The following is a 24,428-nucleotide window of genomic DNA, read 5'->3' on the forward strand; positions in this document are numbered from 1 at the left end:
GGAGTTTGAGATTTACAGATACTAACTGCTATATATAAAATAGATAAACAGCAATTTCATACTGTATAGCACAGGGAACTATACTCAATATCCTGTAGAAACTTATGGTGAAAAAGAATATGAAATATATATAGATATAGATATATATCCATGTATGACTGAAGCATTATGCTGTACACCAGAAATTGACACATTATAAACTGACTATACTTCAATTTAAAAAAAAATATATGTATATATACATACATACACACAAAAAGAGAATGGCTGCCTGCCTGTTTGTCTGAATCTCTGTTATTAGAAGCAGCAATCAGTGATCAGAGCACAGATCCCCAGTATTTGGAGAACAGGGTCTTTTTTGCCCACCCTGGCTCCCACCAGCTGTGTTCAGGCTGCTCCAGGCTGCCTCCTGGCTTCCTACCTCATGGCTTGGGGGTAGGGGTGGGTAGCCGCTACTGTGCTAAAAGCCAAAATTGACTGAAATTAACTGCAATTTACCATTCAAGGCTTCCCAAAACCACAGTTGCAAGCCATCAACAGGCTCCAGAGTTCCTAAATGGTTACATTAGAGGATTCTGCCCCTGCATTTGTTTTCCAGGTGGGAGACGGAGTCTCACCTCTCAATTCCTGCTCCACCATCTGCCCTGAGTCTGCTTGGTGCAAATCTTACATGCAGAGCGTGATGTAGTTTTACATATGTACACACCTGTGTAACCTCCATCCAAATCAAGATATAGAATATTTCCAGCACCCAGAAGGCTCCTTCCTGCCCCTTCCAGTTTGTACCCCCAGAGACAGCCATTAATCTGACTCCATCCTCAGTGATCCTGCGCTTCATGTGAGCCACACAGCATGGGCTCTTTGGTTCTGTCTCCTTTTGCTCACATGCTGTCTGAGGGACTCACCAGCTTGGTTGAGAGTAGCAGAAGTGCATTCTACTAAAAATTGCTTATAGAACCTACTGTAGGGAGGTGCATCCTTCTTTTACACCCTCGCTCGCTGGTGGGCACTGTGATCACAGTGGCTGTGAATATTCATGTGCGTAATGTGTGGTGGATGTGAGAGCTCTGTCTCTTGGTTTTATATCCAGGAATGGATGTAAAATTGCTGGATTACAGGATGTGAGTACTTGTGGTGGGTACATCCAAACAGCTTTTCAAATTGGTTAACATTTTACTGTCCCATTTGCGACATTCTCACCAACACGGTACTGTCAGTCTTTTTCACTCTAGCTATTCTGATGGGTCTGTAGTTGTATCTCATTGTGGATTTAATTTGCATTTCCCTGATAAGTAATAATAATGGGCACCTTTTCATATACTTGATGGTATTTTGAATATAGTCTTTTTTGGTCCAATTTTTCAAAGACTTCGCCCATTTGAAAATGTGTGTTAACTGACTTTTTCTTATTTACTTGTAGGAGTTCTTTATATATTCTGTATATGATTCCTTTGTAAGATAAATTGAAAATACTGTCTCCCAGTCCAGGGTTTGGCAAATCCATCTGTTGGACAAATCCATCCTGTGGTTTTCATATGGCCTGCAAATTAAGAACGGTTTTTTATAATTAAAAAAACAAATGTGAGAATGATATGTGACAGAAAGCATGTGTGACCCATGGAGCCTAATATATTTACTATCTGGCCCAGTCTGTGTCTGTGGCTTGTCTTTTCACTCTCAATAGCTGTGTCTTTTTATTGTGTGTGGGTAGGGAGGAGGGTAATTAGATTTATTCATTTATTTAAAAAGAGGTATTGGGGACTGAACCCAGGACTTAGCGCATGCTAAGCTATACCCTCCCCCAGTAGCTGTGTCTTTGATAAACAGAAGCTCTTCATTTTCAACAAGTCCAATGAACTATTTCCTAAATAAGAGTTTTATGTGCTAAGAAGTCTTTGCCCTCTGGTAACAATACTCTCCCATGCTTCATCCTATAAACTGTATTATTTTAAGTATATCATTTATTTCAAATTAATTTTTCCACCTGGTATAAAGCACAGTTAAGACTTTTTTCCCAAATGGATTTCCATTCATTTCAGCATCATTTATTAGAAGTGCCATTGTTTCCCCAACAGAGTTACAGCAGCACCTTTTTCACAAATCAGGTCGCTGTGCATGTGCAGGTCTTCCTCTGGGCTCTGCTCTGGTCTGTTGTTTTATGTGTCTGTCCGTGTGGTTCTGCTCCCCTGGCTCGGTTACTGTAGCTTTGTAATGCATCTGGATGTCCTGTACTCTTCCACCTTTGTTCTTCCACACAGTATTGGCCATTCTGTATTCTTTGAATTTCCATAGAAAATTCCATGATCTACTTAAAAAAAAAACCTCTTGGGATTTTGATTGTATTTTCCATGCATATGACAAAAACTTATATGCAGACTGTATAGAGAAATCCTGTCAATAAGAAGCCAGTAAACGCATTTTCAATGGGCTAAGTATTTGAGATAAGTCTAATGAAGAATGCGCAAACTTCTACCCATGAGGCCACAGGGGCACCTAGCTGAGCCCCACCCAAACTGCTGACCCATAGCAATGTGAACAAACCACACGGTGTGGGTCGCAGTGGATTGTTGGGCGGCAGTTGGAGACAGACAGATCCTGGCCCCAGTCCAGCTGGGCTTTGGCCTCTGCTCTGCCTGCTCCTTTGTAGTTCTTTCTCATCTATGTCTGCTCTGAAGAGATGTTTATGTTTTGTTCAAAACTGTCTGTTTGCTTTTCTCTTTTTGTACCGATGCATCACTGTTGTGTGCGTAAACACAAGGAACATATTACTGTGTGAATTTACTGTGCCATTTTAACTGGAAGCTCATGGTCTCGCTTAATTCTTTGAGATCAAAGAATTTGCTACTGAAATTTTTGTTTCCTGAGGTCTCACTTATTCCTGAAGAGATCGATTACCTGTCTTTTAATGCTTTGCTCCTTCTTTTTATCATTTCTTTGACTGCAGAATTTTGGTGTACTAACCGAGGTGGTTGTTTCGGGGTTCTTCTTTTTGCCTAGTACTGTTTTGTTGCATCATGCTTGCCCTGCTTCTGGGTTCCCTGGACCCTGCTTATAAATGTCTTTCAGCCTGAAGACAGCTCTTGTCTGATAAAGGTACAATGCAGAGTTGGTTTCCCCAGAGTCAGTTGGTTTAGACTCTGCTCTCTTTTTCTTTTATAATAATTTTTTAAAAGTCTTGGTCTCCTACTTTTCTTCTGACCTAAGTGGTGAGGGGGTGAGGGGTTCGTAAATTCAGCATGTCCTACTGCTCCGCTCAGCACTGTGTTCATCAGCTGTTTCACAAGGTACACCTGGGCCTCCCACGCCTCCCGCCCCTCACCCCGGCTATGTCCCAGTTGTGTTGGCCGTTCAGAGCCTTACCGCTCATTCTCCGTAGCTGCTCCTCTGTTGGGAGGGGAGGCCCTGCATTGCAATCGCTGTGGTCACTGTGCAGCTTCGTCCTGACTCTTCTGTCGTGGGACGCTGTGGAAGTTTTGCAGTTTGTGGTATGATGCTGGATCCCTTTACCGGTCATAATGTTGCTGGAGAATTCATTCTTTCCCTCCCTCATTTTGGTGTATTATTGCTTCTTTCAGTTTGCTTTCTTAGGTTACCTTCACTTAGGAGAGTGATTGTATGAGTCTGAGTGTTCCACAGGTCAAAATATGTATTTTTTAATGTCCATTTTGGTAAATTTTACGCTATTTTTTATTCTTATAAGATCTTTTGTTGAGAATTGTTTCATGAACAAATTCAATAATCTTAAATTGTAAGAACTATTAATAAGATTGTGTTTATCACATTTGTAGTCTCGTCTCAAGGAATTGGAGCAAGAAGCCCATTTTGTTGCAGGAGAACAGTTTCTTACAACGAGCAGTAATCAGCTTCGGGAGGTAAAGCTAAGGCTTGGTTCTTCTATAACATATGTTTCTTATTCAGGGATCAAAGGGAGATTTATTCTGCATTTATAAATATCTTTATCGTAGTGTTAAATGTTATGAATTTTTAATAATTTATCCAAAAAGCATGTAAGCTGTTCGTGTTCTCTCACATTGAGATTCATTACTTCAAAGCCTTTAAATCCAAGAGAAGTAGAAAGTCAGAATTTCAGTTTCTTGTAACCCCCTGATGGGTGTGTCTTCTCTGGCAGGTCCTCTAGCTGTCACGGGTGTGCGGCCCCCTCAGGCCTGGGACCCGCTCACCTCCCGTGACTGCTTCTTCTGCAGATCCTGTTTGGCAAGCTCAGGCTGCACCTGCTCTGTCCAAGGGAGACCTTCCCCAGAACTGGGCTGCAGAGACCCCCGTCCACTTCAGAAGCCGTGGTAAGGTTCGAAAAGTGGCCCTTTGCTTTTTGAAACAACAGTGTGTCCACAGCACGTGTACGTGGACTCTCAGACCCACCTGAGCTTCTTGTGGCGGGACAGGCTGGTGGCGACCACCATGGACCATTTCCTTTTTATGGCAGAAAAGGTGCCCCCACCCCAAGGTTCCCCTCCTAGTTATGAGCCAAGGACACAGAGGGTTATGGTACAGTGTTCCAGAAGCAGTAAGTTAGCTTTATTTTCTGCAAAGACAGTGTGATGGCATTTTGTTCTGAAAACCAAATTCTTGACCATCTAGACACAACCGCTTTGTTTCATGCCCTTGTGAGACCAGAAATGGGAGAGATCTTCTTTCCCTGGGTTTACTTTAGAACATTTTGTCTACCCTTCTCTGGAGAAGAAAACATTTTTAAAACACGGAGCAGTGAGCGTCTACTCTAACACAATGGCAGAGTATAAACAAGTATTGAGAATCCAGTACCTGGTATCACGGGAAGCCTGTGGAGGGTGTCAGCAAGCAGGTGGTTTTGTGTTGCTGTGGTGAGACCCGGCTCGTCTCTCTGTGCCTCTCTGTCCAGCGTTGGCTTCTGCAGCCGAGGACGGTTTCCCTCTAGACTCCCCTGCGCACGCTGCCTCTTCCGCACCGCACTCCGCTCGTCTCAGCCCCTTGCTTGCCGCTGTCCCCAGGCTGGCCCTCGGCGGGTCAGGCAGGGAGTGATGCTCCCCTGAAGGCGCTGAAATCTGCCCTTCCCCCCGAGTCTTCCCCACCTCGGGGAGCGTCCTCCTCCTGTGTGCTCGGGAGCTGGCAGTGGTAGAGCAAGGGCTGGGGGTCAGCCCTCGCCCAGCCGCACAGTGTAGGACACGTTACTTGACTGCTCTGTGCCTCAGTTTCCTGATCTGTAAAAGAAACATGATAAAAGTGCTTTCACTACTGGAATCGCGTGAGGATTCGGCGTGTGTGCGTGTGCGTGTGCGTGTGCGTGTGTGTGGTGGTATAGAACAGTATTTAGGAGCTATGAGCTCTCAAAGAGCAGTCAGTATTGGCTGTTATTATTAGCTACTTCATCCAAAATCCTAGGAGTCATCTTTGATTCTCTTTCATGCTCACCCCATGGCAAGTTTACGGCGTCTGCCTACAAAAACATGCCGTGAGTCTGCCTGCTTGCCTCCGTCTTCCCTGTCACTGCCTCAGTCTCCTCCTGCTTAGACTGCCCCAGAGCCTCCTAAGTGGTCGCCCGGCTTCTGCCCTTTCCCTGCTGGTGGCCCATCACACCCAGGCAGGATGATCTTTAAAAGCGTTAGAAAAATCCTGTCGCTCCCCGGCCTTGAACTTCCAGTGGCTTTGCATGACACTTCAAATAAAATCCAGGCTCTGGGGTCTGTCCCCCCTAGGCCTGTGGGTCTGGCCTTGCCCCTTCTCTGACCTCCCTCCCTCCTCCCTCCCCACCCTCCTTAGCACGCTTGCTGCCCCGAGGATTCCTGCAGAAGCTCTTTCCTCACGCTGGAGACTCTTACCACAGGTTTTTCATAGCTGGTTTCTGACTGTCAGCTTAAGTACTGCTTCCAGAAAGACCTTCTTTGGTCACAGATGACAGGCCCCCAGCTGCAGCCTATTTCTTCACTTTGATTTGTTTTCTGCATACAACTTGCTGTTACCTAAAGTTATCTAGTTACTTGTTTGCTTGTTCCACACAGATCGAAGACTTCCTCTGACTAGCTCACTACCTCCCCAGAGCCACATGGCCTAGATTAGCCCTCTTCCAAGGTGGCTGCGCCATTCTGTGCTCCCACCAGCAGTGAGGAGAGTCCTCGTTTGCTCCATGTCCTCGCCCGCAAGTGGTGGTGTCAGCGTCCTGGATTTTGGCCAGTTTGACAGGCATTAGCTATGTTTTAAAAAGACCACTCTTGTAGCTGGTTGGAGAGGCTGTGGCTGTAGTGTGGGATCTGATAGCCCTGGAGTCCAAGTGGTGGCCGTGAAGATGGAGCACAGCAGACATGTTTTCAGAGCGTTTTTAGAACAGAAGGGAACTTCTATGGGTGTGAATGCAGAGGAATTCCTGGTTTTCTTAGTTGTGCACCTGAGCAGATAGAGATGTTTGCTACTCAGAGAAAACTGGGGGAGGAGCAGTTTACTGGGAAGGGGGGACATGGTTCGATCTTGGGCACGTTAAGACAGAAGTGTTCAGAAGACTTGACACAGAGACGTCACACGAGCATTTGGGTCTGAGGAGAAGTCTTGTGCTGGAGATGCACACTTGGAAGTGGTCAGCTGACTTTATTAAAGTCGGGCAGGTGACCGCCTGGGACAGTGGTCCTCCACCCTGGCAGGAGCTTTGGGAAAACACTCATGCCCAGACCCATACTGACCCACAGAATCAGGGTCTGTGGGCTGGGTGGCCCAGTCACATACATGTTTTTGAAGCTCCTCACTGATTCTGTACGTAGCCGACACTGATAACCACAGAACTGATCTCTGCGACACTGACATTCAGGGTCAGACAGAGGAGAGGTACCCGCAGAGGCTGCAGGCTACCGAGGGGCCACGGTGGGGAGGGAGAGGAGAGTGCAGTGTCGGGAGCCAACAGGGGGCATGTGCTCGGGCTTGTGGGGTGGCAGGTGGCCACGGCCTCTGCCTCTGATCGTTCACCGGCACAGCAGGGCTTTATCCAGAGTTTAAGGAAATCAAACACTTAATTCTTTTCAAGTGTTCTCAGACAGCTCGATTCAAGATACACAGGGAGACTGTGGTTAGAAAGTTATTTTGTGAGTAAGGTATCAGGAAAAGGAGAGTTAGTTGATCTTCAGCAGTTTTCTTGGCTGAGTATCTTCATGCACTTTCATCCCCCTAGGGACAGCTTTTCTAAAAAACTGCAATTCTGGATGACACTGAGGCAGGACTCCTCCCTCTGGGCGGTGCCTATTCCAAGGACACCAGTGTTGGTTTCTGTGGCCGGCCAAGACTTGGGTCCTCAGTCTTTATGCAAATGGAGAGTACAGTTCTGTGGTTTATACATTAAAATTGTATCATCAGTTCTCCCCCAGATTGCTTCATAGATTCAAAGTGATCCTCACTAATACCCTAGCAGGAGTTTTTGGTAGATATTGGCAAGCTGAATCCCAAACACATATGGACATGCAAAAACTAAGACGAGCCAAGATGATCTCGGGAAGAGGCCTACTGCGTATCAAGAGCAGTAGGGAAACAACAGAGTTACGAGGAACTGATCAGTTCAACGTATTACCAGTTCAAGGAGAAACAAGTAGGCCAGTGGGCCGGGACAGGGACTCTGCACACAGACCTCACGTGTATGTGTAAAATGCGCGGTCTCTGTCGTGAGGAGGGCTTGTTACGTGCAGGGCCGGTGCGTCTTGGCCGCTACTTCACATCACGCGCAGAAATAAATTCTCGTGAACTGTGTTTCGTAAAACAAAGGTTGTAGAAGGTGCCATAAAAGAATATTTCCAAGACCTTGAGGTAGATAAGCACCCTTAAACAGGACACAAAATGCATCAGGCGTAAGGGAAGAAACCAATAACCTGGGCAACAGTAAAACTAAGAATCCGTTTATGAAGAGACACTATTAAAAAGTGAAAAAGCAAGCCACAGAAGGGTAGAAGATATCTCACCAGGGAGAGCCAACTAAAGGAAACCCTGCCCAGAATAATGAATTTCTATAAATCCAGAAGAAAGAGACACACAAACCAATGTTTTAAATGGACAGAAAACATGAACAGGGGTTTAATAAAAGAAGATACACAATTAGTCAATAAACGTTTGAATAATGCCTGACTTTATTAGGGAAATGCACACTAGAGCTACAGTGAAATAAGGCTTCGCATTTACCAGAAGGGCTAAAATTAAGACCTACGATAATGTGTGTTGGCGAAGACGTGGAGCAGCAGTGCCATGCCCTGGTGACGGGGACGTAAACCGGCGCGCCTACTCTGGAGGACAGGCTGGTGTTAGCTCTACTCCGCGGACCCGGCAACCTCACTCCTCCTTTTTTTTAATTTTTTAATTGAAGTACAGTCAGTCACAATGTGTCACTCTCTGGTGTACAGCACAATGTCCCATTCATGCTTATACACACATGCATTCATTTTCATATTCTTTTTCATTGACAGTTATTATAAGATATTGACTATAGTTTCCTGTGCTGTAAAGAAAACTTTTTAAAATATATTTTTCTATATAGTGGTTAACATTCACAAATCTCAAACTGCCAAATTTATCCCTTCCCACCCCCTTTCCCCCAGTAACCATAAGATTGTTTACTATGTCTGCGAGTCTGTTTCTGTTTTGTAGTTAAGTTCATTAGTGTCTTCTTTTTCTCTTTTTAAAGATTCTGCATATGAGTGATATCATAGAGTATTTTTCTTTCTCTTTCTGGCTTATTTCACTTAGAATGACAGTCTCCAGGTCCATCCATGTTGCTGCAAATGGCATTATTTTATTCTTTTTATGGGTGTGTAGTATTCCATTGGCATGCATTACCAAAATACTGTGGATGTATGTTAACCAAAATCTATGTATCTGAAGTGGAAACAATCCCATATCCATGAAGGACAGAATGGATAAATAATTGTCCTGTGTTCAAACAATTCCATACAGCAGTGCAAGTAAATGAAATACCGCTTCACACAACAAGGCCCAGTCTTAAAACCACGATGTTGAACAAAAGAAGCCACGCACAAAGAGCACCTATCCTGTCCCACTGATAGGAGGTTCAGAACCTGGAAGACGTGGTTTTGGTCTTGCTGGTCGAGGTCAGGGTGGCGGTTACCTCTGGGGAGGGTGGTAGGGGAAGCAGAGAGCTGCTTGGGAAACTGGAATGTTCCCTCTGGGTGACAGTACCCAAGGGTGCTTACTTTGTGATAATTTAACAAGCTGTGTTCGTATGATCTTGTACTTTCTCTTATGTATATTTTGGCTTCCTGAGATTAACTTTAAAACCCATAATCACACTCCAGTGTTACCTCCCTGACTTTACACCTAGATAATTGTGACTCAGATGTGGGTGTCCCCACACTAGTGAGTTACTCACTAAGTCTCAAGAGGAAATAAATCTTATTTCCAAGCTCATGTGAGTACTTTTATCTCCCATAATAATGATTTTGCAGGGGATTAAGATTAAGACACTTGATAAACTGAGTTTATTATGAGTCTTTTGGAAAATATGCTCAAGATAGACCATTTATTATTAGGGCTTTCTCTAGCTGAAAATAAGTGTTTGAAATGTTAAAATTAAATGAAGGAATTATATTGATGACATTTATTCTTTTTTTTAGTTAAATGCTCTGCAAGACCTTCATCCATTACCCAAAATAATTTTGGAATATAGGCAGGTAAGTTAATTTTTTTGTACGTAAGTTGGTAATGAAGGGGAACCACGCGACACCGGGTCTGTTCACAAATCCATGGTCACTGGAGTAGCCCCGACAGTGTTCTAAAGGGAACAGGGTTGGTTCGGGTTGCCCTCGAGTTAGCCCTGCTTACTTGTGCCCAGACATGCTATTACTCAAGTCTACAAACTGCCCTGCTCAGCATTGTGAACCAAAGGAGTCACAAACGGAAGAGAACGAATGGAAATCCAGAGGGACGTATCCAGTGCATCCTCCTCGTGTGGCTGCAGTGTGAGCTGGGCGCCCTTAGTCCCGAGCTTAGAGGCCTCTCCCAGGAGCCCCTGCCCATTTCTAGGCCAGGCCGCGCTCTGCCATCTTGCACTGGTATTTACTGACTTCCAGACACGCTCTTCTGTCCTCTTCTAGCTACTCGTGTTTCTGTGTTCACACACCTGCGGTCTGTTCGCATAAGCGACTGTGGTGATTGACTGCTGTCCTTGTCAGGGCTGGGCAGCTCGAGAGGTGTGACAGTAGCGTGGACCGAGAGTGGACGGAGAAGGGGTCCCTCAGGACATGCTGGAGGGCGGGTATTCGAGAACTCCCCATTTATCTGTGCAACTTTTCTGTGAAAAGAATTATTCCAGAACAAAAAGTTCATTTTGACTTTAAAAGGGGTAGGGTGACACCTCTGTCTGTTGGTCATTGTTATTTATTTCTGGGCACCACCGGAGGCCACTCCAGGGCCTCCTGGAGTTGTCTGAGGTGGCATCAGCGGCACACACCCAGCACCCCGTGAAGCACTGCTTTGATGCTTGCTCCTAATTTAAACACTTGAACAAAGAAAGTGATTATTTTTGTCTTTGTAATCCAGGCTCACAAGATCAAGTCAACTTTTGTAGATGGATTACTTGCTTGCATGAAAAAGGTAACTAAAGCTAAAAAAGATATTTTGATTAGGAATATGGTTTACACATGAGTTCAGACACATGTAGGATTTCTTTAAATAACCTAATATTCTTAAAACTATGAACTATGATTTTGTTATCATTCAGGTCTATAGCATAAGTTGACATTATTCCTTAACATTTCACATTTACGTGGCAGCTCTGCTGCTGGCCACACGCTTTCACATCTATTTCTGCATCTCTCTTCAGCAGTCATTTAGGGAGATATTGTTTTAGTTCATACATGAGGAATCTGCAGTCAGAGGTGTTCTGTGACTTGTCTGAGGCCACACGGCAACGTGCACAGCCCCACGCTGAGTCCATGCTGAGCCCATGGTGCATTGGCCCACGTGTCCTATTGCGTGGGCTAGAAGAGAATCTCCTTCACCCGTGACCACACGTAGGAGTTTTGTGACCCCGAGGACGGTTCGGGTTGGGAGCTCAGGGCAGTGACTCAGGGGTCTCTGGAGTGGAGCAGTGAACGGTGCACGCTGCAGCCGAGAGGCTGACGAGTCCAGTGTGCTTTGACCTCGCGCAGCCTTGTCGGAGTGTAACTGGTTCTCTCTAACTGATGAAGGGCTCCATCTCCTCCACGTGGAACCAGACTGGGACTGTGACTGGGAGACTGTCAGCCAAGCATCCTGTAAGTTGGTGTCCGTGTCTGTGTCTGAACTGAGGTGTCACCTAGCCATGGGTTTGTTCCTAAGAGGGGATCCCATACTGATCGGTTGTGGGGGGGTCTCTGTTTATTGATTCAGCTAATATTTATTTAGCGCCTCCCACGTTTGGGGGACACATGGCCCCCACTTGCACAGTGTTGATTTACTGGGGGGTCTTCCTGCCCGGAGCCGCACGCTCCGGTGCTAAGGGCAGGAGGGACGGGTTCCTGTTCCCCACCACCTTGGTTTTCAGATTTGTGCTGGACAGGTGGCTTCTGACTTCTAGAAATGTGTTGAAATATCTGGTGCTCTGATGACCACCTCCATTTCTTTGTTGCTGTTAAGACTACCTCTGATGAGAGAATCTATAAATGCCCCTGAATTTATGATGCTGCCTCAGAAACATTTAACGCAATTAACTGACCAAGTGGGGTTCATCCCAGGGACACAAGGGTGGTTCAACATACGCAAATCAATCAATGCGATACATCACATCAACAAGAGAAAGGACAGAAACCTCATGATCATCTCAATAGATGCAGAAAAAGCTTTTGATAAAATTCAACACCCATTAATGATAAAAACTCTCACCAAAGTGGGTGAAGTGGGAACATATCTCAACATAATAAAAGCTATAGATGACAAACCTACAGCCAGCATAGTACTTAACGGTGAGAAAATCAAAAGCTTCCCACTAAAATCTGGGACAAGACGAGGCTGCCCACTATCACCACTCCTATTCAACATGGTCCTGGAAGTCCTAGCCACAGCAATCAGGCAAGAGAGAGAAATAAAAGGATCCAAATTGGAAAAGAAGAGGTAAAAGTGTCACTATATGCCGACGACATGTTACTATATATAGAAAACCCTAAAAGGTCCACACAAAACCTACTAGAGCTGATCGAAGAATTCAGCAAGGTAGCAGGTTACAAGATTAACGTTCAAAAATCAGTTGCATTTCTTTACACTAACGATGAATCAACAGAAAAAGTAAAGAAACAATCCCCTTTAGAACTTTTTAAATGCTTTATATTTTTGAAGTAAAACGACTTGTCACTAATTTCTCATTACAGAACAATTCCTTAAGTACAGAAAAGAAATGTAAAATAACTAATAAAAGTCACTGATCGCGCCACCAGGCAGCGTTAACCGCAGTTAGCGGCTCGGTGTCTAGCCTTCCAGAGTTCTTGCTAAGCACATGTATTTATAAAATACTATTTTTATATAAAAATGAAAGCACACTTTTATACTTTTTAATTTTATTTAAGATGTCTTAACATTAGACATCAGTATTGACCTGAATCTGTGTTTAGATTTAAATATTTGAATTACTTAAGTGTGTGAATCACATGCAGGGATTATTTAAGTCGGCACTATATAGTACATGTACACATGAGTACGTGTTCATAGTGAAGAAATTCAAGGACGGCGGAAGCTCATCGACCAAAACACGAGTCCTCTTTCCCTTCCCTTTGTGGTGCCGCGGGCCCTGCGCGGGCCCTGCCAGCAGCCTGCCCGCACCCTGCCGGGCCTCGGCGGCCGCCTGCGCGCACGGAGGCGGAGAGCGGGGCGCCCGCGGGCGGGACCCCCCTCGGGGGCCCTGCGCTCCCGAGTCGCCGCGCCCACGGCTCCGCAGGGCCGTGTGTGGGGCGTCCCGCCTGAGGGCGCTCGTCCGCGGTCTCCCCCGCGCCGCCCGGCGCCGCACCTGTGCGCGCGCGGGCCGCCCGGCGCCGCGGAGGAGCCCTGCGGGAAAGCTCGCCGCTTGCGGAGGGCCCTGTTTCGGCCCGAACGGGGGTCGAGGTCCCCGTTTTCTGTCCTATCTCCGGGCTCTCTCCTGCTGAGCTTCCACTCTTTCAGAAATGTCTCCGGTCCCCGGTTTGCGGGCAGCCCTCCTCCCACGTTTTCTGTATGCTCTGGTTGTACTTAACTTTTCTGTGATTGCCATTGAATGTTTTGAAAGAGGAGATAAACATGAGGTGTGTATTCGGCCCCCACCTGTCCTGGAAGTCTGCGTCCCCGCCTTAACAGCTGCGTTATGCTCTTCTTAACAGCCGTCCGCGCCGAGGGCCAGTTAGATTGTTTTGGGTTTTACCTATTTCGTATGGAGGGACCGTAAACATCCTTGGACATATATTTTTGGTTCATTTCCCTGTTGATTTCCATGGCATAAATGGAAATAGATGGAACTTCTGAGTCAAAGTGTATGTGTATTTTTAAGGCTTTACATTGCTAAATTGTCCTCCAGAAAAAAAAAATGATTTTACTTTCCCCATCAAACAGCTTGTGAAATGTTCGGTTCTCTACATCCCTGCCAGTGCAGGGAGTCTTTATTTTGACTACGAGTTCCTGGCTTGATCTTTAAATTTCTGTCCCTTGAAAAGTTAAGTGAGGTTGACTATATAAGAGTCATTCTTCTGCAAATTGTCTGTTCACATCACTTTGCCCACATTTCTGCAGGATGTGTACTTTTTAATAGGCATGGAAAAGCTCTCTGTATATTAAAGATGAACCCTTTGTAAAACACTGAATTCTTTTTCTCCATTTCTCTTCCACCCCTTTTTAAGGTGTACAATGCTTGCTACACTTAGAATAGCTTTCTTATTATACAAATAATATACAATAATTCTAAAGAATTCAAATAATAGGTAAAAATATAAATAACAAAGTAGAAGTCACTGAAACGCCACAGCCCAGCGATAACCATCACTAGCATTTGGTGACCACGTGCTGCTTTATGCGCACATGCATGTGCACACCCATACACGTACCTCTACGCAAATGGGATTACATCATACAAGTTGTTTTTATTATAGACGCTCCCTCACCACACCCAAACCTGTGCCTGTACCCTGTCTCAGGGCCGTCGGTAGCTCATACTAGCAGCCTAGAAAATTCATATTTTCCTCCAGACTTGTAACAAAATCTTACATAGACCCATATGTATCTATACATTTATACACAGAGACATGTAATGACTTTGTCATTCTTTATTTTACAGAATTAGAATTTTATTTTTCTACCTTTTCTTTCAGCAACAGCTTGTGGAATCCCTGCACTTCATCTGACAGAGTCCCATTTCACTCTTTCTTTTTTTAATTGAAGTAGAGTTGAGTTACGATAGTATATTGGTGTCAGGTATACGACGGTGATTTCGATTTTTTGTGCATTATGCACCATACAAAGTTACTGCGGTGTTGTTGACTGTTCCCTCCGCTGTACGCTGTATCCCTGCGAGTTGTTTTAGAATAAACAAGCCATCTCACCCTTCACTCTCGTTGGTGCCGGCCCTCTGTGCGGGGCGTGTGCTTCACGTCCAGTCCAGCGTTTGCCTCTTTTCTTACAGCACTTCAGTGCTTTCATTTTTTCACATGTAATCCAGCAGTACACACTTAACCAGACACTGTGCAGGTACACAGTGGTGCCATAGAACGGCTAGGACTTGAATTGCCTTTTGTTTTAAAGCACACAAACTACACTCGGTTGATATTTTAGAAGACCAGATTATAACCGGTTTTCAGCGTTTCCAGCAAGCTAGTTTCTGCCTCACACACGCCCTCCTGGGAGGTTCCTGTGTCCTGGGAGGTTCCTGTTACCAGTTGACTGCTGAAGGTCTTACCACCCACTTTTGTGTTTTGCTTCATGGTTATTTCTCATGATGGGAATGTACACTGTTTTTGTATTTTGGTTGACTCATGTCTTTCCCATAGTCTGACATTTTAATGAAGCATTAACAGGATACAGTTTATTTAAGAACTGTGAGAATAGAGTTAATTCAATTGATTCAACTCCAGTCTCAGTAATACACATAATAAATATATTGGAGCATTTTTATAGTAGCTGTTTTAAAGTTTTTGTCAGATAATATCATCATCTGTATCATCTTGTCATTGGTATCTTTCGATTCTTTTCCAGTGTAATTTGATATTTCCCTGCTTTTCCATGTGTCCAGTAATCTGGAGTTGTATCCTCGACATTTGGAATATTGTGCTATGAGAATCTGGGTGTTGTTTAGAAATCCCACTACAATGTTGATATTTTTGTTTTAGTGGGTGGGCAGTCAGTGGTTAGGTCCAGGTTGCAAGTTGTGACCTTCCCTCCACGAGCTCTGGTTCCAATGCATGTTCAGTTTTCAGACCCTCTGTAGTACTATTCAGGTATTCCCAAACGGTGGCCACCCAGCGGTCAGTCAGTTCCGTGGCTGGGAATTGGGTTGTGGTCTATCTTAGTTCAGTCCTCAGAGTCTTTTTTTAAATTGAAGTGTAACCAGTTTACAGTGTTGTATCAGTTTCTGGCGCACAGCACGACAGTTCTCAGAGTCATCGGAATGCCATTTAGGATGACATCCATACGCATGCAGCTTGAAGCTGAGCCCAGCGGTTTGTAACTAACTCCTTTTCCCAAGCTCCTCCCTCTCTGCAGTCTTCTTACTTAAGGTCTGGTTCTTTGGCGCTCTCTCTTTTTTTTTGATCTTCCTGCCAGAAATCTGAGGCTTTAGTATCTCTGTTCTGCTGCACACTTCATGCTGTTGGCCCCATGTCTGGGGCCAAGTGGCAGGAGGACCAAGAGGAAGAAATGCTGAACTCATTGCCAGTTGGGTAGTACTTCAGATTCTGGTCAGCCTCTCCAATCTGCCTGCTTTTATTAATTTATCAAGTCTTCAAATCGTTGTCCTATGCATTCTGTCCAATTCTTACAGCTGCACTCAGTGGAGCTGGATTTTTTTTTTTTTTTTTTTTGGTGGGAGGACTTAATTAGGTTTATTTATTTATTCATTTTTTAAGTGGCGGTACTGGGGATTGAACCCAGGACCTCGTGCATGCTAAGCATGTGCTCTACCACTGAGCTATACCCTCCCACCCTGAGCTGGATTTATTCTTAACCAGAAATAGGAACCTCAATTTCTTTAACAGCTTTATTGAGGTATAATTGACATACAATGAACTTCACATATTGCAAACAATTTGGTGAGTTTTGACATATATACAACCATGACATCTTTACACAATCAAGATAGTGAACATACGCGTCACCCCTCAGAGTATCCTTGTGCCTCTTTGTAATCCTCCCCCTCAGCCCCAACCTTCACCCACAACCTCACACAACTACTGACTTGCTTTTTGTCACTATATATTGGTTTACATTTTCTGGAAATTTATATAAATGAAATCACATGTTATGTACTCTTTTTTGTCCAGTTTCTTAACACTCAGCGTTATTTTGAGATTCAGCCATGTTGTTCTCTGCTTCAATAGTTTATTCCTTTTTATCACTGAGTAGTATCCCTCTGGATCTGTGTACCACAATTTGTTTGTTTGTTTTAATATACTTTATTCTTTTAGAGAAGTTTCAGGTTCACAACAGAATTGAGCAGAAAATACAGAGAGTTTGCACGTAGCCCGCCCCACCCACATGTATATACTCCCCTACCCTCAACATCCCTCATCAGTGTGGCATGTTTGGTACCATCGATGAATCAATATGGGCACATTATTATCAACCAAAGTCCACAGTTTACATGAGGGTTCACTCTTGGTGTTGTACATTCTGCGGGTTTTGACAAACGCATGATGACATGTAGCCACCACTATGGTATCATATGGAATAATTTCATTGCCCTAAAAATCCCTTGTGCTCCATCTGTTCATTCCTCCCTCCCTCCCTCTCCCCAAACCCCTGGAAACCACGATCTTTTTATGGTTTCTGTAGCTGTGCCTTTTCCAGAATGTCCTTTGGTTGGAATTGTACAGTTTGTAGCCTTTTCAGACTGGCTTCTTTCATTTAATAATGTCTTTTAAGTTTCTTCCATATCTTTCATGGCTTGGTAGATCATTTTTTTTAATGCACGTATAGTTTTTAATTTACTTGTATGTACTGCTCATTGTTTCTAAGAATGTTTACAGCTTTAGCTTTTAAACTTACATAGTTATCAAAGGAATAAAGCCAACCACAAAATAAGAATTAATTCAGAAAGATACATACACCCTGCTATTAACAGCAACATTATTTATGATTGCCAAGATACGGAAGCGCCCCAAGTGCACATCGATAGTTGAATAGATATTGGAGATGCAGCATATATACACGTAACGGAACACAACTCACCCATAAGAAAGAAAGATACTTACAATCACTTGTGGCTCAGAGTTTGCGCCGTCTCCACTTAGGGTTATTGCTGCGCACAGCCGTGCACAGTCCTTATGTGGATGTACCACTTCTTTTCTCTCTCTAAGTACCAGGGAGTGGAGCAGTTGGGTCAAATGGTAGATGTGTATGTTTCAATTTTTAAGAAACTGGGAAACTGTTTTCCAAAGTGATTGTGCCACTTGCCGTTCGTGCCAGCAGCTCCTGAGAGTCCCACCTGCTTCACATCCCCACCAGCACTTGGTACAGCCAGTCTTTTCCACCTTAGCCGTTCTGATAGGTGTCTCACTTGGCTCTGACTGCATTGCCCTAAGGGCTGGTGATGTTGGGCATCTTCCCACGTGCTTATTTGCATTCATTTTTCTTGTTTAATGGAGCATCTAATCAAATCTCGTGCACATTTTTAGGGTTTTTTTTTCTTATCACAGAGTTTTGAGAGTTCTTTACATATTCTAGATACAAGTCCTTTCTCAGGTACATACTTTGCAAATATTTCCTTCAAGTCTGCGGTGTGTCTTTTCGTTCTTTAAACACCCATCTTTTAAAGAGCAGGAGTCTTAAATTTTAACAGATACTGATTTGTCAGTGTGTTCTTACATGGATCGTGTTTTTTGATGTTGAGTCTCAGAAATCTTTGCCTAAACCAAGGACGCAAAGATTTCATCCCATTTTCTTCTAGAAGTTTTATAGTTTCTGGTTTTACTTTAGATCTATGTTCCATTTTTAACTGATTTTTTTATATGGCTTGAAGCAAGTGTCTGAATTCATGTTTTTGTGACTCGATAGTCAATTTTTCCAGCACCATTTGTTGCCAAGACCATCCTTTCCCCTCATTTAAATGCCTTAGCACTTTTGTCAAAAATAAGTTCACCATAAATGTAAGGGTTTCTTTTTTACTCTAAATTCTGTCTAATTGGTTTTTCTTTTTTAATTTATTATATGGTGAATTGTATTGATAGATTTTCAATTGTTAAGCCAACACTTCATTCTTGGAATAAAGCCCATTTGGTATTGCTGTATTATCCTTTTTATATGTTGTTGGATTAAATTTTCTAAAATTTTGTTTAGAGTCTTTGCATCTATTTTAATGATGTATATTGGTTAGTAGTTTTTTTTTTATTTTTTATTTTATTGTAATGTCTTTGTTTGCTCTTGGTATCATAGACCAGACTTAGATAATGCCAACCTCAGATAGTGAATTGGGAGGTATTCCCTCCCCTTCAATTTCTGGAAGAATTTATGTAAAGCTATTTGGTGGAACTTACTAGTGAAATCGTCTGGGCCTGGAGGTTTTAGGCGGGAAGGTATTTAGCTACAAGTTCAATTTCTTTCATTGATACGGCGTTATTTGTGTGATCTGTTTCTTCTTCAGGGAGCCTTGGTCGTTTGTGTCTTTCAGGGAATTTGTTCATTTCATCTATACTGTTGGACTCATTGGTATAAAGTAATCTATAATATTCCCTTATTCTTTTGCTATCTGTAAAATCTGTAGTGATGTGGCCTCTCTCATCCCTGATGTTAGTAATTGGTGTCTTCACTTATTTCCCCATGGTCAGGTTTTGGTTGCATTGATTTTCCCTGTTGTCTTTGTTTTTCATTTCATTGATTTGTGATTTGATGTTTCTCATTTTCTTCCTTATGCTTACTTTGTGCTTAATTTGCTCTCCCTTGTCTAATTTCTTAAGGTGGAAACTGAGTTTATTTTTTTTTCTCCTTTTTCAGTTTTATTGGGTAGAATTATTGCAGTTCAACTGCACATACACATTATATTGCATGTAAATACATATATACACTATATAGCATGTTTGTTTTAGTTTACATATGTATACTAATTACTGTTTCTAAGAACACATTAGAGCTTTAGCTTTTTAAACTTACATAGATAGCAAAGGAATAAAGCCAACTACAAAATAAGAATGAACAGACTGTGGTAATCCAATCGAAGCTGAGTTTATTGATTTGAAATCTTTCTTCTTTCCTGATGTCAATGGACAGCCTGTCTTATGGCCTGTCAAACATGCGTTGTACATCTGTTTTAACCTAGAGGAAAGAATGCACTTAAAAATCAAAATGGAGTAACTGTTGTTCAGGCATCCAGGATGGAGATAATTGCAAAAATAATAAAAATATGATTTAATATTAATGTTAAGATAGCCACTGCAGTTTTCTCTCAGCTAGTGTTAGCGTGGCATTTTCCCATCCTTGTAATTTTAAACAACTGTTCTCATTATATGTAAAGTGCATTTACTGTAGGAAGTTGGTCTTGCTTTTTTATTCATTCTGGTATCGGCCTTTCACTTGGGACGTTCAGTCCGTCCACATGTAATGTGAGTACTTATACGATCAGGTTTGTCTGTGATCTTGCTGTTTGCTTTGTATCTATCCCAGTTGTTCTTTGTTCCCCTTTGCCTCTTTTTCTGCCTGCTTTTGGATTCAGTTTTTAATGATTCTCTTTTCTCTCTTTTGATATATTGGCTGTAACACTTTGTTCTGTTGTCTTAGTGGCTAGTTTAGGGTTTACAGTGGACATCTTTAGTTCACAGTCTCTCTTCAGTAGTCCTGTCATTCCACACACAGTACAGAAGCTTCCAATAATGTTCCGTTTCTGTTCTCCTGGCTTTTATGTTATTATCGTCTTTTATTTTACTTTATACTTCAGTTACAAACTCCGCAGTGTATTTAGTTTTGCTTAAATAGTCCACATCTCTTAAACAGATGTAAATAACAAGAGAAACCTTGAATGTTTACCTGTGTAAAGTTGCAGGGCTCCTCCCTGCTTGTCTACATCCAGGTTTCTGTTTGGCGTCACTTTCCTTCTGCCTAAAGGAAACCTCTCAACACTTCTTACAGTGTGGGTCTGCTGTTGATGAATTCTTCCAGCTTCTGTAGGCCTGAAAAAGTCTTTCTTTCCCTTTTGTTTTCAAATGGTATTTTTGTGAGGTATAAAATTCTCAGTTGAAGTTTTTTCCCTCAGTATTTGAAAGTGTTACTTTACCCTCTTCTCACACTGTTTCTGATAAGAAATCTACTGTCACCGTTATCTTCATTTCTCTATCTGTGTCTTTTTTTTTTTTTTTTAATCAGGCTGTAAAGCTTTTTCTCTTAAGCACTTTCTTACTTTTGAGAAATTTGATTATGATGTACCTTGGCATAATTTTTTTGTTTCTATGTTTGAGTTTCTTGATCTGTGGGTTTATAGTTTCAATCACATTTGGAAAGTTACTGGCAAGTATTCATTCACATACTTTTTGTGTTCCTCCTTGTGTCGCCTCTCCTTTGGGAACTCCACTTACGGTTACGTACATTAGGTCACCTGTGTTTGTCCCATAGCTCACTGAGACTCATTTTTCTCCTTGTCCTAGGATTTTTTTTCCTGTTTCAATTTGGATAGTTTCTGTTAGTGTATCTTGTAGTTAACTAATCTTTTCTTTTTTCATGTCCGATCTGTTGTTAATCCCACTGAGTGTCTTTTCATATCAAACATTAGTTTTCGCTTCTAGAAATTCACCTTGGATCTTTTTTATGCCATCCGTGTCTCTCCGTAATGTTTAACATACTGGATCCAAGTGGAGGACTGTTTTAAAGTCCTCGTCTGTAACCTCAGCACCTGTGCCCACTACAGGTCCGCTCCCGTAGACGGTTATCCTCACCATGAGTCCGTTTTCCTGCTGCTTTGCACGTGCAGTCATCTTCGTCTGGGTGCTAGAGACTGTGGGTTTTACACGGTTGGGTGATGGACCTTTTTGCGTTCACGTAAATTCTCCTGAGCTTTGTTCTGGGATGAGTTAAGTTCCTTGGAAACAGTTTGTCCCTTTCTGGTCTTGCTGTTATGATTTGTTATGCGGGTCCAGAGAAGTGCTTCATCCAAAACTAACTCTTCCCCACCCCTGAGGAAAGGCCCTCTGAGCATTCTACCTGCTGCTCTTGAGCTATGCGTTCTCTGAGGACGGCCGGCGGGGCCAGAGCTGCCCGGCCCCGGGTGAGTGCCGTGTGCTGTTTTCTTGTCCCTTCCGTGGCACCTTCCCAGCCTCTGGCAGTGTCCTCACGCCCCGCACTGGCCAGTTCTCTGCTGGGCACTCACTCCCCTGGGTTCAGGGGAGTGAGGATCTTATATATTGCCTGTCTTTCCCTCACTGCTAGGGTGAGGGCACTTCCTTTTCAACTGGTGGAAATAAAGCTCCCACCTCATACTTCTTAATCCGTCTAAAACCTCGCATTCTTTGTGTTCTCTTAGCATTGGCTAGATTGTTAGCCAGTCTTTGCTTTATCAGAGCCTCCGTCCAGTGTCCCTCCTGGATATTCCCTGTACTTCCCCTACGGTGATGTTTACTACATTGTGTTTCAACTGCCTGTTTACTTCTCTTTGCCTCGCTGAGTTGTGAGCTTCACGAGGACGAGGGCCTTTCCTTCCGGCTCATTGACGCCTCTCCCGGCCTGGCTTTGCACCTGGGACGCGGTAGGCGCCAAGGTTTTATCAAGTGAAACCTGGACGTGTGATCCCCTCTCGAGCTGTCTTCCAGTGTCTCAGAGCCGTCTGGTTTGGGGTCATCATCGGGATCGCAGCATGTTGACAGTGGGGCCAAACCCTTCCCCGTGCCAGACTGTGGCGCCCTGTCATCCCAGGCCCGCGTGGCCCTGAGGCCTTAGGTTCACCTGAACTCTCCTCGCCCCCTGACTCAGATACTGCAGAGTTTGTGCCTGTCACTCCTTGTTTTGTATGTCCCTCTTATAACTGCCATGTTTTTTACCAAGACTTTCTCCTGGGAAGGTGCTGGGGGTCTTGGCTCTTGTTGCACTTGCCGGGAGCTGCATTCTTAGCATTTCTCCGTTGTCTGATACCTCCTTACCAGGTGTGGCTTTAGATGTCCCTTCTAATGTTTCTCCATCAACAAGGCCAGTTTTTGTTAATACCTTCATTCACTGCAGTGCCATTTGCGATACTGGCTCAGACTTTATCAACATTTTGTAATTCAAAATATCTGACCTTTCACATTGTAATTTTATGAATTCTTTAGTGTCCAGAGTCCTGCCTGATTATTCTTCTAGGTTAACATTAAAAAAAATTTTTTTATGTTATATTTAAAAAATATATTGATTGGAAGTGTTAAAATCTGATCATTATTTAGCTGGATTTTTGCTTTGGTTCCTCTGTGAGTCTTTATTTCCTTTAGTTTTCTATGCACAGCATTTTGCTAGCATGTTTGTACTAGCTTTTTGGCATTTGAGTTGGAGCTAGATGATGTTTGACAGGTTGTGGGTGATGCTCTGCTGTGATTTGTGACTCCTGGACCCTCATTCTTTCCTTTGTCCTCGAGCCGTTGCTCTTATCAACTCTGTTTAGACGCCTGCTGCCCTAGGTCCCTGGGCAAATCCTCCTTCACCCGCCTGCTGCCCTAGGTCCCTGGGCACATCCTCCTTCACCCGCCTGCTGCCCTAGGTCCCTGGGCACATCCTCCTTCACCCGCCTGCTGCCCTAGGTCCCTGGGCACATCCTCCTTCACCCGCCTGCTGCCCTAGGTCCCTGGGCACATCCTCCTTCACCCGCCTGCTGCCCTAGGTCCCTGGGCACATCCTCCTTCACCCGCCTGCTGCCCTAGGTCCCTGGGCACATCCTCCTTCACCCGCCTGCTGCCCTAGGTCCCTGGGCACATCCTCCTTCACCCGCCTGCTGCCCTAGGTCCCTGGGCACATCCTCCTTCACCCGCCTGCTGCCCTAGGTCCCTGGGCACATCCTCCTTCACCCGCCTGCTGCCCTAGGTCCCTGGGCACATCCTCCTTCACCCGCCTGCTGCCCTAGGTCCCTGGGCACATCCTCCTTCACCCGCCTGCTGCCCTAGGTCCCTGGGCACATCCTCCTTCACCCGCCTGCTGCCCTAGGTCCCTGGGCACATCCTCCTTCACCCGCCTGCTGCCCTAGGTCCCTGGGCACATCCTCCTTCACCCGCCTGCTGCCCTAGGTCCCTGGGCACATCCTCCTTCACCCGCCTGCTGCCCTAGGTCCCTGGGCACATCCTCCTTCACCCGCCTGCTGCCCTAGGTCCCTGGGCACATCCTCCTTCACCCGCCTGCTGCCCTAGGTCCCTGGGCACATCCTCCTTCACCCGCCTGCTGCCCTAGGTCCCTGGGCACATCCTCCTTCACCCGCCTGCTGCCCTAGGTCCCTGGGCACATCCTCCTTCACCCGCCTGCTGCCCTAGGTCCCTGGGCACATCCTCCTTCACCCGCCTGCTGCCCTAGGTCCCTGGGCACATCCTCCTTCACCCGCCTGCTGCCCTAGGTCCCTGGGCACATCCTCCTTCACCCGCCTGCTGCCCTAGGTCCCTGGGCACATCCTCCTTCACCAACCTGCTGCCCTAGGTCCCTGAGCACATCCTCCTTCACCTGATTACCACCCGGTCTCCTGGTCTCTACTCAGGAAACGTGTCCAGCAGGAAGCCCCACCTCATCCTCCCTCGCCCAAAGTCGATCAGATGCCTCTTTTCCTCTATGTATGGAGCCAATATAATGAACATCTGTGTATCCATCATCTGCTTAAAAGCTTGCTTGGATACATTTAAAGCCCCCATTTATCCTTTCCCAAGTGTGTTCCTCCCAAATTACTTCTCCCTTCTATCCCAAATCTCTATCATTACGTTTTAATGCTTTTCATATATATTATTCCAATGATAACTTATAACAGTTTTGAGTAACTTAAAATAATTTGGAATGCATCTGCGAGATATGAACTTTGATAAAGGCGTGGGTGTTTCTAGGCTCTCAGTTCTGTGCCCGTAGCCCATTTGTCTAGTCTCACATGATCTTAATTGGCGACAGTTTCATTACAGGTGTGCATTCCCAGAGCATCTTCTACTCAACCTGTGACATCACTTACTCCCTTGCTCTGGTGACTGCCTCCTTCTACTGTTGATTCCTTGAGTCGCCTCAGCATTTTATCCCAGAAATGAGTGGTGTCTACCATATGACAGGTAGTCGCTAAATGTTCTTAAAGGAATGAATAAAATTGGGGACTTAAATCTTAGTTATCGAGTGCTATATACAGC

General features: G+C 44.3%; 1 protein-coding gene across 1 annotated transcript in view; it reads left to right on the forward strand.

The window, feature by feature from the left end:
• Positions 1-24,428, forward strand: part of LOC105100866 (DNA polymerase nu) — a 108,815-nt gene that overhangs the window by 15,598 nt on the left and 68,789 nt on the right. The window contains exons 4-5 of the mRNA XM_064489385.1: positions 3,789-3,872; positions 4,206-4,301. Coding sequence (XP_064345455.1) covers positions 3,789-3,872; positions 4,206-4,301 — 180 coding nt within the window. The remainder of the gene's footprint in view (positions 1-3,788; positions 3,873-4,205; positions 4,302-24,428) is intronic.

Source organism: Camelus dromedarius, chromosome 1, assembly GCF_036321535.1.
Source record: "Camelus dromedarius isolate mCamDro1 chromosome 1, mCamDro1.pat, whole genome shotgun sequence".
In the NCBI taxonomy this organism is placed as follows: domain Eukaryota; kingdom Metazoa; phylum Chordata; class Mammalia; order Artiodactyla; family Camelidae; genus Camelus; species Camelus dromedarius.